At 38.1% G+C, this 13,113-nt stretch overlaps 1 protein-coding gene across 1 annotated transcript in view; it reads left to right on the top strand.

The window, feature by feature from the left end:
• Window positions 1–13,113, top strand: part of LOC127657047 (interphotoreceptor matrix proteoglycan 1-like) — a 47,207-nt gene that overhangs the window by 12,592 nt on the left and 21,502 nt on the right. Inside the window, exons 3-8 of the mRNA XM_052145685.1 lie at window positions 1,210–1,376; window positions 4,853–4,881; window positions 5,261–5,289; window positions 5,372–5,415; window positions 5,487–5,636; window positions 6,863–6,921. Coding sequence (XP_052001645.1) covers window positions 1,210–1,376; window positions 4,853–4,881; window positions 5,261–5,289; window positions 5,372–5,415; window positions 5,487–5,636; window positions 6,863–6,921 — 478 coding nt within the window. The remainder of the gene's footprint in view (window positions 1–1,209; window positions 1,377–4,852; window positions 4,882–5,260; window positions 5,290–5,371; window positions 5,416–5,486; window positions 5,637–6,862; window positions 6,922–13,113) is intronic.

Genomic DNA, 13,113 nt, shown 5'->3' with positions numbered 1-13,113 from the left:
ATAATTTACTCATGCGCTTGTCGTACCAAACCCATGCAAAATGATCACATGGTAATTGGCACGTTGTTTCTGAGATTTCCGGTACACCAATCGGCCACATTATGCAGACTCACTGCCAAGCGTGTTTACCTTCTCCAGTGACGTGATCGGAAAAACATCGCATCAACAGGGTAGGATTCGGATTCCGTGTTGAAACCAGGAAGTAATGGGGTTCGCATAGTCAGTGACGAGCATGATTCGAAGGTTGCACTTCTCCTTCTAACATTTATTTTAGGTTTGTGGTTTGGGTTGGGGTTACAGTTTATAAAATATGCATTTTTCTTCGCTGTATTACAGCCTGTACAAATGAAAACAATTGTTTTACAACTCACTTTTGGCAACCTTCTGTGGACATTACAGTCGGAAAATGTAGCTCACACATCCCCATACGCCCAAAAACGCTTACTGTTTTTGAAACTAGTGACAGTGTTTCGAATTTTGATAAGCACAGACCAATTTCAGCTAAAGAAAAGTTAACCTACTGCTTCCGATTTCACTGTAATATCAGTCTGGAACACGAGGATAACTTTTGAAGCATGTTGACACTGCTTGTTCCCTATACAATAAAAATGAATGGGGACTGAGGCGTTCAGTCACTAATATTCTGCCTATCATCTATGTTAGTGTTTGGAATATGAGGGTGAGTAAACTATGACAAAATTTTAATTTTTGTGTGAACATTTTAACTCCTTTAAGTAGCTTTTTCTACCTGACCTGACCCTTAAAATAACCTATATATTCAGGTTGTTTATGTTAATATTTTAATAGCATTGGCTTGAATTAAACCTGTTAATTTAGTTGTTAGCACATTTTTAGGTTACCTGACAGAACATTTGTATAGTGCTACAAATAGCATAAGATTTCATTTCGGATACAAACAATCTAAGGTTGGGGCATAAGTAACTGTCAGAGTTGCAGTTAGGTCTTAATTAATATCCATAATAACTGTGTTGGAATAATGAGATGGCAAGATACTAAATCATTCTCGGCATGGTTACAATGTGATCAGCAGTGCTGATAATTAACTTTAAGTGTCCTGACATTTTTATGAACTGGGACTGGGCTCTGCAGTTTGTCCTCTCTGTGCTTAATCACAGATTTTTTGTTTAATAGCACAATTGTTAAAAGGGGTAGTGATATTCTGTAAATAATTCTCATGATATTTAACAGTTTGTCAAGAAGCTGTGTGGGAGGCCTTCCGGATCTTTCTTGACAGAGTTCCTGACACCATGGAGTATCAGCAGTGGGTGTATGCTTGCCAGAGAGACTCACTTTGCATGGATGATTTGGCCCAAAATTTTAGTAGCACACAGGAGCATCTTGCAATGGTAGCCAGTGTGAGTAGTTGCTTGTGTTCATTACCGTGCTGTCAATTTGGCCTGCCAATAAAACTGTTCAGTTATGATGTCAGTTTGTAGCCCAAAAGGAAAGGCTAATTTGCTGTGGAAATTTCTAGGGTTTTATTTTTTAATAGTGTTTTTTATTTTATTTTATTTATGACTAAAATATAGGAATAGTTTGCCCACTTACATGCAGAGGTAGGTAGAATACCTAAAATATTTACTCAAGTAAAAGTAGTAATGTAAAAAAACTACTCGAGTTTTTCAATTTAAAAACAAATTTTAATTCAAATCCAATTTAAAAAGTAGCGAGTAACTAGTTACTTCCACATCAAACATAATGGATGATTACGTCCCAATATTCCATTATATAATACACATTTAACATGTATTACAGAATAATAATAATTAAACTACTACTAATAATAATAATAATTATTATTATTATTATTATTATTATTAATAGAAATTGTCATCATACACCCTGTTTAAAATCATATGACTTTCTTCAATGCAACACAATTAAAGAGATAGAGTGTTAGCCTTATAGTCCCATTTACTGTCATTGCATGTTTTTTGTTTTTTTTCTCCATATTTTAAAAGGGAATGGTGACTGAGACTGTCAGTTTCTAACATTATGTCTAATAGCTTTTTTGGTTTCCACAAAATACAGAAAGTCACAAGTTTGGAACAACATGAGAATGGAAAATTATGACAGAACATTAATTTATGGTTGATTTATCACTTTAAGTGATAAAATCTGTCAATTAGAAGAGAAGTTTTGAAACCAGTTTCTAATAATTATTATGGAGAAAAACTTGAACAATGACCCACAGGCCCAATTATATGTAATGCGTAAGAGCATGCTTTATTTACGCCTACTGTCACTATTTTAAAAGTCCTGTCCCTTTTTAAAGACATGTATGGATTCTTAGATCAGTGTAGTTACAGTATTTCCAGTATTGAAAGTATTTAGATCATTAGTTCTGTACACTAAGGGTAATCTGCAACTTATCTCTGTATTTGGAAGTGTGTTGGGCTTATTTAAGTTCAGAGCTTGTTTTTTGTTGTCCATGTCAAACGCAGAAATGCTATGCATGCGCAGATGTACTGTCAGCTCGTGCTCCAGAAGATAATTATTAACTGTAACAGTTAACAATTAACAGTAGTGTCAGATTTTATTGCTTATTCTATTTGAAATATGTTCTTTGATCGTAAACTTGACCAACCGTTTTTGAGATTTGGTTTTTCTCCATTTAAGTGGACAGTGGACTGTCTTGTAGAAAAAACTTGACTTAATGCAAATGTGTACATGGATTTAGGAACTGATATATTGCAATAATGATTAAAAAAAATGTATACTTGTAAACTGAGGTCATAAGAGCCCATAGATAGAGAATCACCCTGAAAATAACAATTACACAGACAAGCCCACATTATCATAATCGCAAAAGATTACTGCGCTGCAGTTTTAACCTTGAAAAATATCCACTTGTCTTGGTGTAAAATGAAGGCATTGCATGACAAAGCGTCTAGGTTACTGTTGTAACCTCCATTCCCTGATGGAGGGAACGAGACATTGTGTCGAATGAAGCGACACTAGGGGACTTTCTTGAAGACCTCGGTTACCTCTTGAACTTATACCTGTATGTCTCCCCCGGACATACAGGTATAAAGGGAGGGAATCATATATCTGTGCATTCAGGTTTTGCACTGAGGAGCCAAGAATAAGGTTTGGCCATTGCAGTGGCTCATACTTCCGACGAAAAAGAATGAAATACTTCTGACGAAAAAGAGTCGGCAAGACCATGTGATGTATTACCACTCAAACCCCCCCCCTCCCCCCTCTCTCTGGGTGGGGTGTGGTCTCCACGGTGTCTTCCCCTTGGGAGTGACACTCGCCTCCACCCCCCGGAAAATGTTCACTCTTTTCGGGGAGAAAAAAAAAGACGAAAAAGACACGACTGGGCTAGCCTGCCTCTATTCTTCTTTGGGCAGTCGACTTGTCCCTGAAGGACAGTTCAATGCTCATAACAGCGTTGGGGGAGGTTACGTGTTGGCCTGGTGCGCTGGCTACGAGGCACACAGTAGTCTACCTGTCTCACACTGCCAGTTCACGTAACACAGTCCAGCTAGTTGTGGCGTTTTTGTAGGTGACACCTAGTGTCACTCCATCGACACAACTTCGAGTGAGTGACAGATAGGAAACGTCCTGGTTACTTCTGTAACCTCCGATCCCTGATGGAGGGAATGAGACATTGTGTCCCTCCTGCCACAACGCTGGACTACCAACTGAAATGGCCGGGACCTTCTCTCTTGGCTCCTCAGCACAAAACCTGAATGAGCGGTTCGAACGGCAGCTCCTTTATACCCATATATGAAGGGGGGAGGCATGCAAATACCACTCGCTAATTCCCATTGGCCTTTTATCAAAGATCAGAAGGTGTCTCAGGCTTCCCAGAGTGACCCCTAATGTCACTTCATCGACACAACGTCTCGTTCCCTCCATCAGGGAACGGAGGTTATGGAAGTAACCAGCACAATTTGCTTTGTTCTTTTAATGCTTTAACACTATAAAGTCTCCTGGGAGATTTCTGTCATGAATGACTCAAAATTATTCACTGACTCACATATAGCACATAAGATGCTCATAAGATGCTCATATTTCTAGAAGGGGTCATTGAACTAATCAGTTCATTCATCAATTTAAATTCATCAAAAAATTTAACAAATTTGTTAAACAGAAGCAAGCCTCACCAAAATACTCTTTATTTTGCAGCTAATTCTGCACAATTGTAAACATGAATAAACTAGAACCACTAAAATAGCTGGAATTTGGTGCTTTTAGCTTATTCTTTTAAAAAAATATCCCCAGAATTTCTTTTTCGTGGACCAGTGATTGTATTACCTTTTTCGCCCCTCATGAGTTTGCATCCTTGTAATTTGTTGTGGCATTGCAAAAACAAATCTACAAATTAGAAAAGAAGCAAATTTGTTGTTTTTTCACTACCCATTTAGCGCTCTTGCCACCTGTGACCTCACAGAGCATAGCCTACCTATGTGACTTGTTTTCATTTTATTTATTTTTTTGTGTAGCCGAATTTCAAACATTACAAGTAAATGCGCTACTAAGACATGGACAAGTTCTTGAAAAGGGAAAATACTTACGATGGTTAGCCTATGTGGGATAGTGGTGTGCCGTAGAATATTTTGGCTGTAAAAAGTGTGCAGTGGCAGAAAAAGGTTGTGAAACACTGCTCTAGAGCACTCGTAAATCTGCAACCATTTTCAAGTACTACTTAAGATACAATGGCTTTGGGAAACAGGCTGCAAAACAAAGATGAATCGTAATTTACTTACACTTACTATGCTATTAGGAAACGAGGCCCAGCTCTATATTGCCAAAACTATTATCAAACTAATAAATGTATTTTCTTGTTGTACATTCTCAAAGAGGTTTTTATACTTTACAGAGAGTGAATGCTCAAGATGAACAGGAGAGGTAAGAATCCCGAAGATGATGTTGAATCCAAGGGCGCTTCTTTGTTGCATTATTAATGGTATGATGATTTACTGTCTTCATATAGGGGCAAAACCCTTCAGAATATCTATAATGAGGTCACCTGACTAGTGGGAGATGAGAAAATCTCAGCCCGTCCTTTAAAATACAAAGTTTGTTCATATTTGGTGGCCTAGCTAAACATTGCTCTCTGACCTGATCCACTTTAATAAGAGGGATCCATGCCCAGACTTATTACACTTGGGTGTTTGAGCCACACAAACATTCTTTCAACACCCTTATCGGGGACAATGAGATTTTACTGCATTTATCATTCTCAGATTGATTCATCCCTCCTCAACATGTTTTCAATTATCTTTAGGGCTCCCACACCTGCACCAGGCGAGAAATGTAAGTCCTCACAACACGAATGACAAAAAATATTGGTTGATCTTATAAAAAAGTGAGTGATTGATGGCCTTTTATACTACAGGTTCAAAGAGTCCTGCCGAGCATTTCATCATGGATTCTGACAGAGTAAGGCTACTCTCTCATGCTTTTTAGAATATACACTTTCGAAACAAATCGACTATTCTCTGATCTGATAGGAAATTGGGGCACCAGATGTTATCCCTCAGAGGGTGGCAGAGCATATTGTGGAGTTCAGTGTGACTGTAGTAGACCCCGGCAACAGTCAACTTCTGAGTGATCCAAGAAGCCCTCAATATGAAGACCACACTCGCAGTCTCTATAAGCAGGTTAGGTAAAATTATTTTCAACAATTACATTTAAATTCTAATTGGTAAATGAAATGAAATAAAAAAAATTGCACTTCTTTATCCAATACTTAGTCTTGGACATTACTCTGACAGACTATGTTTACTCATAGACAATATTATTAGGTGAGCTAAAGTTTCAAAGTAGCTTACGGTAAAGGGCAAAGCCAAACAAGAATTGGGTAATTTAAAAAGCTGGTATTGGATTGGATAAGACTAGACCACATGGCACTTGATTGTAGCATGTCTGGAAATCTTTAATGAGGGATTATGTACAGTCAGGAATTCATGTAACTGGATTACGTATTTAAGATACAAAATATAAGTAACTGTATTCCACTACAGTTACAATTTAACTAATTGGTAATTAGAATACAGTTATATTCAAAAAGTATTTTGATTACTGAAGAGATTAAATTTTTTGTCATTTGTTTCATTTAATATTTAGTCCTTTCAGATGGAAAACATATACATGTAAATTATGTCATCCAAAGTGCATTTGAATAGCGGTGAAACAATTTTTTATGATGTGTTACGTTCATACGAGCAGACAGAGAAGTAAGTTTAAAGCAAATTCAGAGCAGAAGAATTAGAAATAATCCTTGTGTAAATTGTCAGCTTTACGCTAAGCTAAAATGCTATTTCTAGCCATTTTATATGCACGTTACCAGGCACGATCATATTTTGTTATCAAGAAAATTCACGTTGGATCATAATGTCTAGTAAGACGTTTGATATTTGGGCAAACATCGTATTCTTGATAAATTTGTTTTTATTGTTTTCCTGTAAAAACATCGAAAAATCCGTAAAACAAGATCAATTTGATATATCTTGTTTTAGAAACAATACTGCATATGTAGGTTTTTCAGAGAATGTATTTTTATCATGTGTATTTTGTCTTACTGTACTGGCAGAGTTTTTATAGTCAAAACAAGTGAAAAAAATGTACCAGTGCTGAAGAAGTAATCCAAAGTATTTAGATTACGTTACTGACCGTGAGTAATCAAATGGAATATGTTACAAATGACATTTTACAGCATGTATTCTGTAATCTGTAGTGGAATACATTTCAAAAGTAACCCTCCCAAACCTGTGTACAGTACATACATAGATTATGTAATTATGCATTAAAATGTTCATACTTTTGAACCCCATTGTACATATATATACTGTACCCATCCCATATATTTCAATTCACACTTTTGCAGATGCAGCATGTTTTCAACAAACTTCCTGGGTTTAAAGAGATTCGAGAGTTGGAATTTCAGTGAGTTGATGCTGGAAATGTGGGATTCACCCATACATTACACTCCATTGAACTTGAAAATTGAATTTTTGGTTGGGTAATTCTTTCTCACAGGGGCAGCTCGAGGTAACTAGTTGAAGAATTGCTTTGTAACTTGCATTCAGAACACCTGTGTTCCAATTACTGTACCATTATGTTCTGTTTTACTGTTATTTGTATCTGTATTATATTCAAAACATAACATAACATACTGCCTAATGATAGGGAAGCTTTTGGGAAAATAAAGATAATTGGTATACCCGATCAGGCAGGGTGAATTTAGGTAAATTGGGCCACTTTTTGATAGTCATCTTAGCGCCTATCAACACTTAAGCCAGGTTAACAATGTACAATTTTGGCCACAGTTTTGCCACCTGAGACACATTTCTGAGATCATAAAAGATTTATTTTGTCATAGGGCAAAATGGGCAGACTTCGATTGTTTAGTGTGACATGTTCACTGACAGATGATTCATTGCCTTTTGATGTATCTTACCCTATGAGAAAGATCTGTTAGTGTCTGAAATTTTGCATCATCAGGGTTCCTGCGGATCCTTAAAATGTCTTAAATTAATTTTTCCAAAATTTAAGGTCATAAAAAGTCTTAAATATATTCAATGATACAACAGAAGTCTTCATTTTTGCTTAAAGAGGTCTTAAATTTGGGGCGGAAAGTCAGAAATTGTTATATGATCTAATGTGATTATCAAACTTCAAACGAGTACGATTTAATTAAATGAATGCATGCGCTGAATAATTCAAAGTGAAAACGTGACTATTGTATTTTCTGCAAGCCCACGAGGAGCTGTTGCAGAGCAGTCCGCAATCATTAAGCCATATCGGAAAGTAATGACAAAATATCACTAATGATCATCTGTTGATGATGATGGTACAGTGTTGATGAAATATGACAATGTTTTCTATTAACTTTTTACATTGTAATACATTGTATATTATTGTAGGAGTATGCATTTTATTTCTCTTATCTGTTTGAATGAGCAGCTGGAAGCAGTGAAGCGCAAACATTTCAAGAGTACCCAATGTATTTCAAAGTTAAAACACCTTTAAAGTTCCCCATCTGTCACTCAATTCGGCGTTGTGTCGAGTGAAGCGACACTAGGGGACTTCTTTGAAGGTCTCGGTTACCTCTGAACTTGAGAAAAGGCCATTGAGAATTTGGCAAAAACAGAATTTGCATGTCCCTCCCCCGCGTATAAAAGGAGCGTCATCTATGGCTGAACCTGGTCGAGCTCGGTCTATTCGGCGACACCATTGACGACTTCACCCAGCAGTTCTCAGCGGTGAAGAAACAGATGGAGGCCATTTCCCACATCATGCCCGCTGCCGTACCAGCGTGGGCCATGCTCCGTCTGCTCCCCGAGGGTGTCCTCCTGCGGCTTCCAAATGTCAGGTAGCTCCACCTCAACCTGGGCCCAGCTCTCAACCCCAGCATCGAGCACCCCGCAGGAAGCGCATGCCCCCCGTCTCTCGAATGTCCTTGAGGACCCGGAAGCAATAGAGCAATTTCCTCTTTTCCTGGGTTACCTGGCCCGCAACCCGGTGCCACACTGCAGCAGTCCCGACCCCCGGCTGGCCAATTCTGACGAGTCCAGATGACACCTACAAGGGACCTCCTCCTCAATCCCTAACCTGCCCCCTGCTGTGTGTGCGGAGCAAGGTAAGTGCTCAGCACCAAAGCCTTGTGACATGCTTTTGCCTCCCGACGCACACTATCTGCTCTGCCCCGTTGCAAAGCCTCGCCAGGAAGGTCAAAAACGATCGTCCCCTTAGTCCCCCTCACACGGAGCTTGGACGCGTGACTCTCACTTCTCAACCTGTCACGCTGGATGCCCAGGACCATCCGACTTGGCTACACGATTAAGTCTGCCAGGCCCCCGCCCCCTTTCGGCGCCGTCCACTTTACCTCGGTGCATGTTGAAGATGCCAACACCCTGTTTGCGGAGATCTCGACCTTTTTACTCAAAGACGTGATAGAGCCTGTCCCTCCAGCTGAGATGAAGAAGGGTTTCTACAGCCCTTACTTTATCGTACCCAAGAACGTTGGCGCTTACGACCGATCTTGGACTTGCGAGTTTTCAACTGGGCCTTACACAAACTCCCGTTCAAAGTGCTCTTGTAAAGACACATTCTAACTTGCATCCGGCATCAAGATTGGTTTGCAGCGGTAGACCCAAATGACGCGTTCTTCCACGTCTATCTTGCCTCGACACGACCCTTCCTACGGTTCACGTTCGACAGCCAGGCTCGAGACTCACTGGCTTCAGACTCGAGTCCCAAGATGGGCATGGCGCCGTGGCACATACCGTGTGTTCATCACCCCCGCATGCCGCCAGACTTTCAACCCCTGGACTGCGGACAGGAGTCCCCATACAACAGGTGTTCTGATGCGTTCTGGTCACCACAGACGCCTCCAAACAGGGTCGGGGCACCACGTGTGCAACAGGCACGCAACCGCCAGCTCCTGGATAGGGTTGATGGTGTACATAAATCACCAAGGTAAATGTTCAGTGTGCACTTGGCTTGATCAATCATATTAATATCGGACATTCCACATTTACACCTGGCCAAGGCCGTAACCACTATATTCCACAATATTCTTTGAGGGGGACAAGTTTTTATAAAAAAGTAAAAGTTTTAGCATGCACATGCTCGTCAATGTCATTTGAGCAAGCCAATCAAATCAATTAAGGCGGGGTACAAATGTAAGAGGCTGAGCGGGAACCTCGTGGATTATTCCAGTTCAAGTTGAGAGTGTTAGTGTCATGTAAGATGTCAGTATAGTATATACTGTACTATGCTATTCACCAATTGGCGAAATTCGCTGTTTTTAATTAAAAATATGTCACTTACAGTATGTGATTCGTATATCATTCATCATTTTGAATGTGAAAACACTCCGCGAATCAGCCTCAAGACAAAGAATGAATGTGTGTATATTGTAATGGAATAGAATGAATGTGGTAATCTGGTAAGTTTCTGAAGTAAGAAAATGATCTATAACACAAAGTAGAGCATTTTAACCCTCAGATTATAACTAGAACATGGTAAAACCTGTGACTTGTGGCTAGGGTAGCAACGGTATTAGATTTTCACGGTATGATAACCGTCTCAGAAAATATCACGGTTTCACGGTATCACGGTATTACACAATTACTATTATTAGTGAAAACAGAAGGGTTATTTTATTTATTTATTTTTTTTTAGCAAACAATTTATTATAATTGAAACTTCAAACCATTTATTTTATTGAAGTATGTGTTACACTATTAAGAATGATGCGGCGTCCACTCTTGGTACATATGTTTAAAAAAAAGTCTCCCTTTTGAAAATAAATAAATAGAAAAAATAAGAAAGCTAACAGAATTATAATAAACATAATTATAAACATGATAAAAAATATCATGGAACTATAACATGTTATATAACTAAAGCATGTTAGTTTACATGTTATCATAGCTATGTTAAATGAACTAGTAAATAAAAATAACATCAGCTGTGAGAGGTTTTAAAGTAATGTCCTATGATTATTAACAGTTAACATATACTGTAGGTGCACGACAGAGAGGCCAGACTGCTCCTGTCTGTACCTTTATCTCAGTGGTTCTCAACTGGTTTTGCTTCAGGACAGATTTTTCATTGGAAATCAAGTGTCGACCTGCCATAGATTAAACATAACCTGTATTTAATGTATTCTGGGTTGCATTTCCTTTTATGTTGCATAGTTTTGTTCATAGTTTTCCAGTACAAGGACATGCATCAAGTGACATTAGTTTTGTTGTTGATGTCAACAACAAAATCTACAGGAAGTTGTCTCTCCCCCTTTTAAAAATTGAAGAGCATATTTACATATATGTGCCCATTATTATCCCATTTGTTACCTAATATTACATATTTATACACATATTACACAGAAGGAAAGGCTCCTCATTACGATGGTTAGGTCAGTGTGCTAGTCTTAAATAATAGTTATAATAATAATAAATTAATGTATTTATGAAAAATAAATACTAGCTGAAACACATCTTGAAACTTTAACTAAAATTGCCACTGTTGATATAAAATGTGGTCTAATAGATTCTACATTAAGATTATTTCATATGAAACTATAACATTTTGTCAAAATATAACAGTTACTTTTACTCATTTAAAATCCTGAAACAAGTTTGTAAAGGTGATGGTGTGTAATTATTAATATTTTTTTACTATTTTGGTAAAGGGGCCACATCAGGCTTTAAGTAGTGCATAGGGGGCCACATTGTATTGCTTTTGAGATACAATGTTCTGCATTGATTTGTTTTTTTGTAAATTTTAAGCCCAGAAATAGTTGTGTACTCAATTTTCTGAAGTGTATCTGTGACTAGAGGGACTATTCTGCAATTGCCTAAAGTATTATATTGCTCTACAAAGATAGATACTTTTCTATCAGGCATTAAAAAAACTGAATAAAGGTGGAGATTATACATTTATTTTGCCAACTCTACTTCCCTGTTAATTTATTATTCAGTTTTAATAATAAAAAAAAGAAACGTATAGAACTTTTAATGTTTGTCGCAAAGCGGGCGAGTTTACTTATTTTTTTTCTAAAACTTTACTCGTTTACATGCAAAAAGAGTCATGATGCGGGTCTCCTCGATGGATTGACTTTCAGAACACTGCATGAATATGATAAATGATTACTGCAAGAGTTAGATTAACATACAGGTACGAAGGGACTTCAAAGTTTCTAAATTGCACAAATAAAAAATACATTTATATATTCGTCTCTGGCTTGCTTTTGCTCGCATGTCAATGATGCCGAGATCTACTTTTATATTTAATTTAATCACTGAGAAGGTTTACCTGCAAAATTAGTAGCACCAAACATCATAAGCAGCCTCAAGAATGGACACAGAGTAGCTGTATAACACTTTTCCTTGAGCAGAATATTGCACTACAGATCGCTAAGTTTGTTCAAAGTGGAAAGCGAGACATGCATGGTTGCCAGATTGCACAAAATTAACATTAGGTGGAATATTTCCAATTTGCGCAAGTATAAATCTCAAACTGGGGTTGTTTTGTCTCTTATCTGGCAACCCTGAGCATGTTAAACGCATGTGGAGACGTGTTAGGTCCCAATGCAAGTTAACTGAAATATCCAATGAAAAATAAAAACGCTTTTACGATAAATCAGCCACGGGCCACATTCAACCATGTGGAGGCCTGATCCAGCCCGCGGGCCGTATGTTGCCCATGTCTGCTTTAGCTGTTTGTGAGATTATCATTAAATCTACGTTGGCAGTCCTAAACAGTCTATACCTTGAGCGGCCGCCTAAATATCTTCAATGGGAGAACCATGGCATTGCTCTTTCCCTGCTGTCCACGACCCAGTCCGAATAGACCAGTTGAGAAACACTGCTTTAACTCACACACACTCATGTCAGACCCCCTCACCTCGCTTCTCTCAGACATTTTCTCCGCTGCGCACGCGTGCGTGCGTGTTGCAAGTTGACAAGTCTGACAGGCAGACAAGGAATAAAGGATATGCGCACGCGCATATGAGATTCTCCGTCTGGTTAAATTTTTTTCTCAATACCATAGATAAGCAAATGTACATGGTATGATAACTGTCAATCTTCAAACCATGGTATACCATGAAACCGCTGCAACCCTACTTGTGGCTTCAGGAGTTTTTAGGTTGAGGCAAGGACAGTATCATATATTTGTAATCCAAATATCATTAGGTAATCATTTTTAATTTATTTAAGATTTTCTAAATAATTTCTTTGTCTTTAATAAATTCTGAATTTTGTACAGCATCTCCTAAGTGTCTTATTTTAAAAGAGACCATTTTATTTTGAGGATGAGCCACAAGTTAAAGGAGTAGTTCACCTAAAAATGTTAAATTTACTTTTACTCACTCATTTATTCACCCTTATGTTGTTTCTGTGTGAAAATATATATATTTTAAAACCAAAACTGAAACTATTTTAAAGGACCAAAGATTTGTGACCTAAACACGTGCACCAACCATCATGCCATGGTCGTAATCACCGAGATCACGTTTTTTTCCCCATTCTCATGGTTGATGTGAAAATTAACTTAAGCTTCTGACCTTTATCTGCATGTTTTATGCATTGCACTGCTGCCACACAATTGGATGATTAGATATTTGCA

The sequence above is a fragment of the Xyrauchen texanus genome, chromosome 16 (genome assembly GCF_025860055.1).
Source record: "Xyrauchen texanus isolate HMW12.3.18 chromosome 16, RBS_HiC_50CHRs, whole genome shotgun sequence".
Classification (NCBI taxonomy): Eukaryota; Metazoa; Chordata; class Actinopteri; order Cypriniformes; family Catostomidae; genus Xyrauchen; species Xyrauchen texanus.
This window is presented reverse-complemented; position numbering and strand designations above follow the sequence as displayed.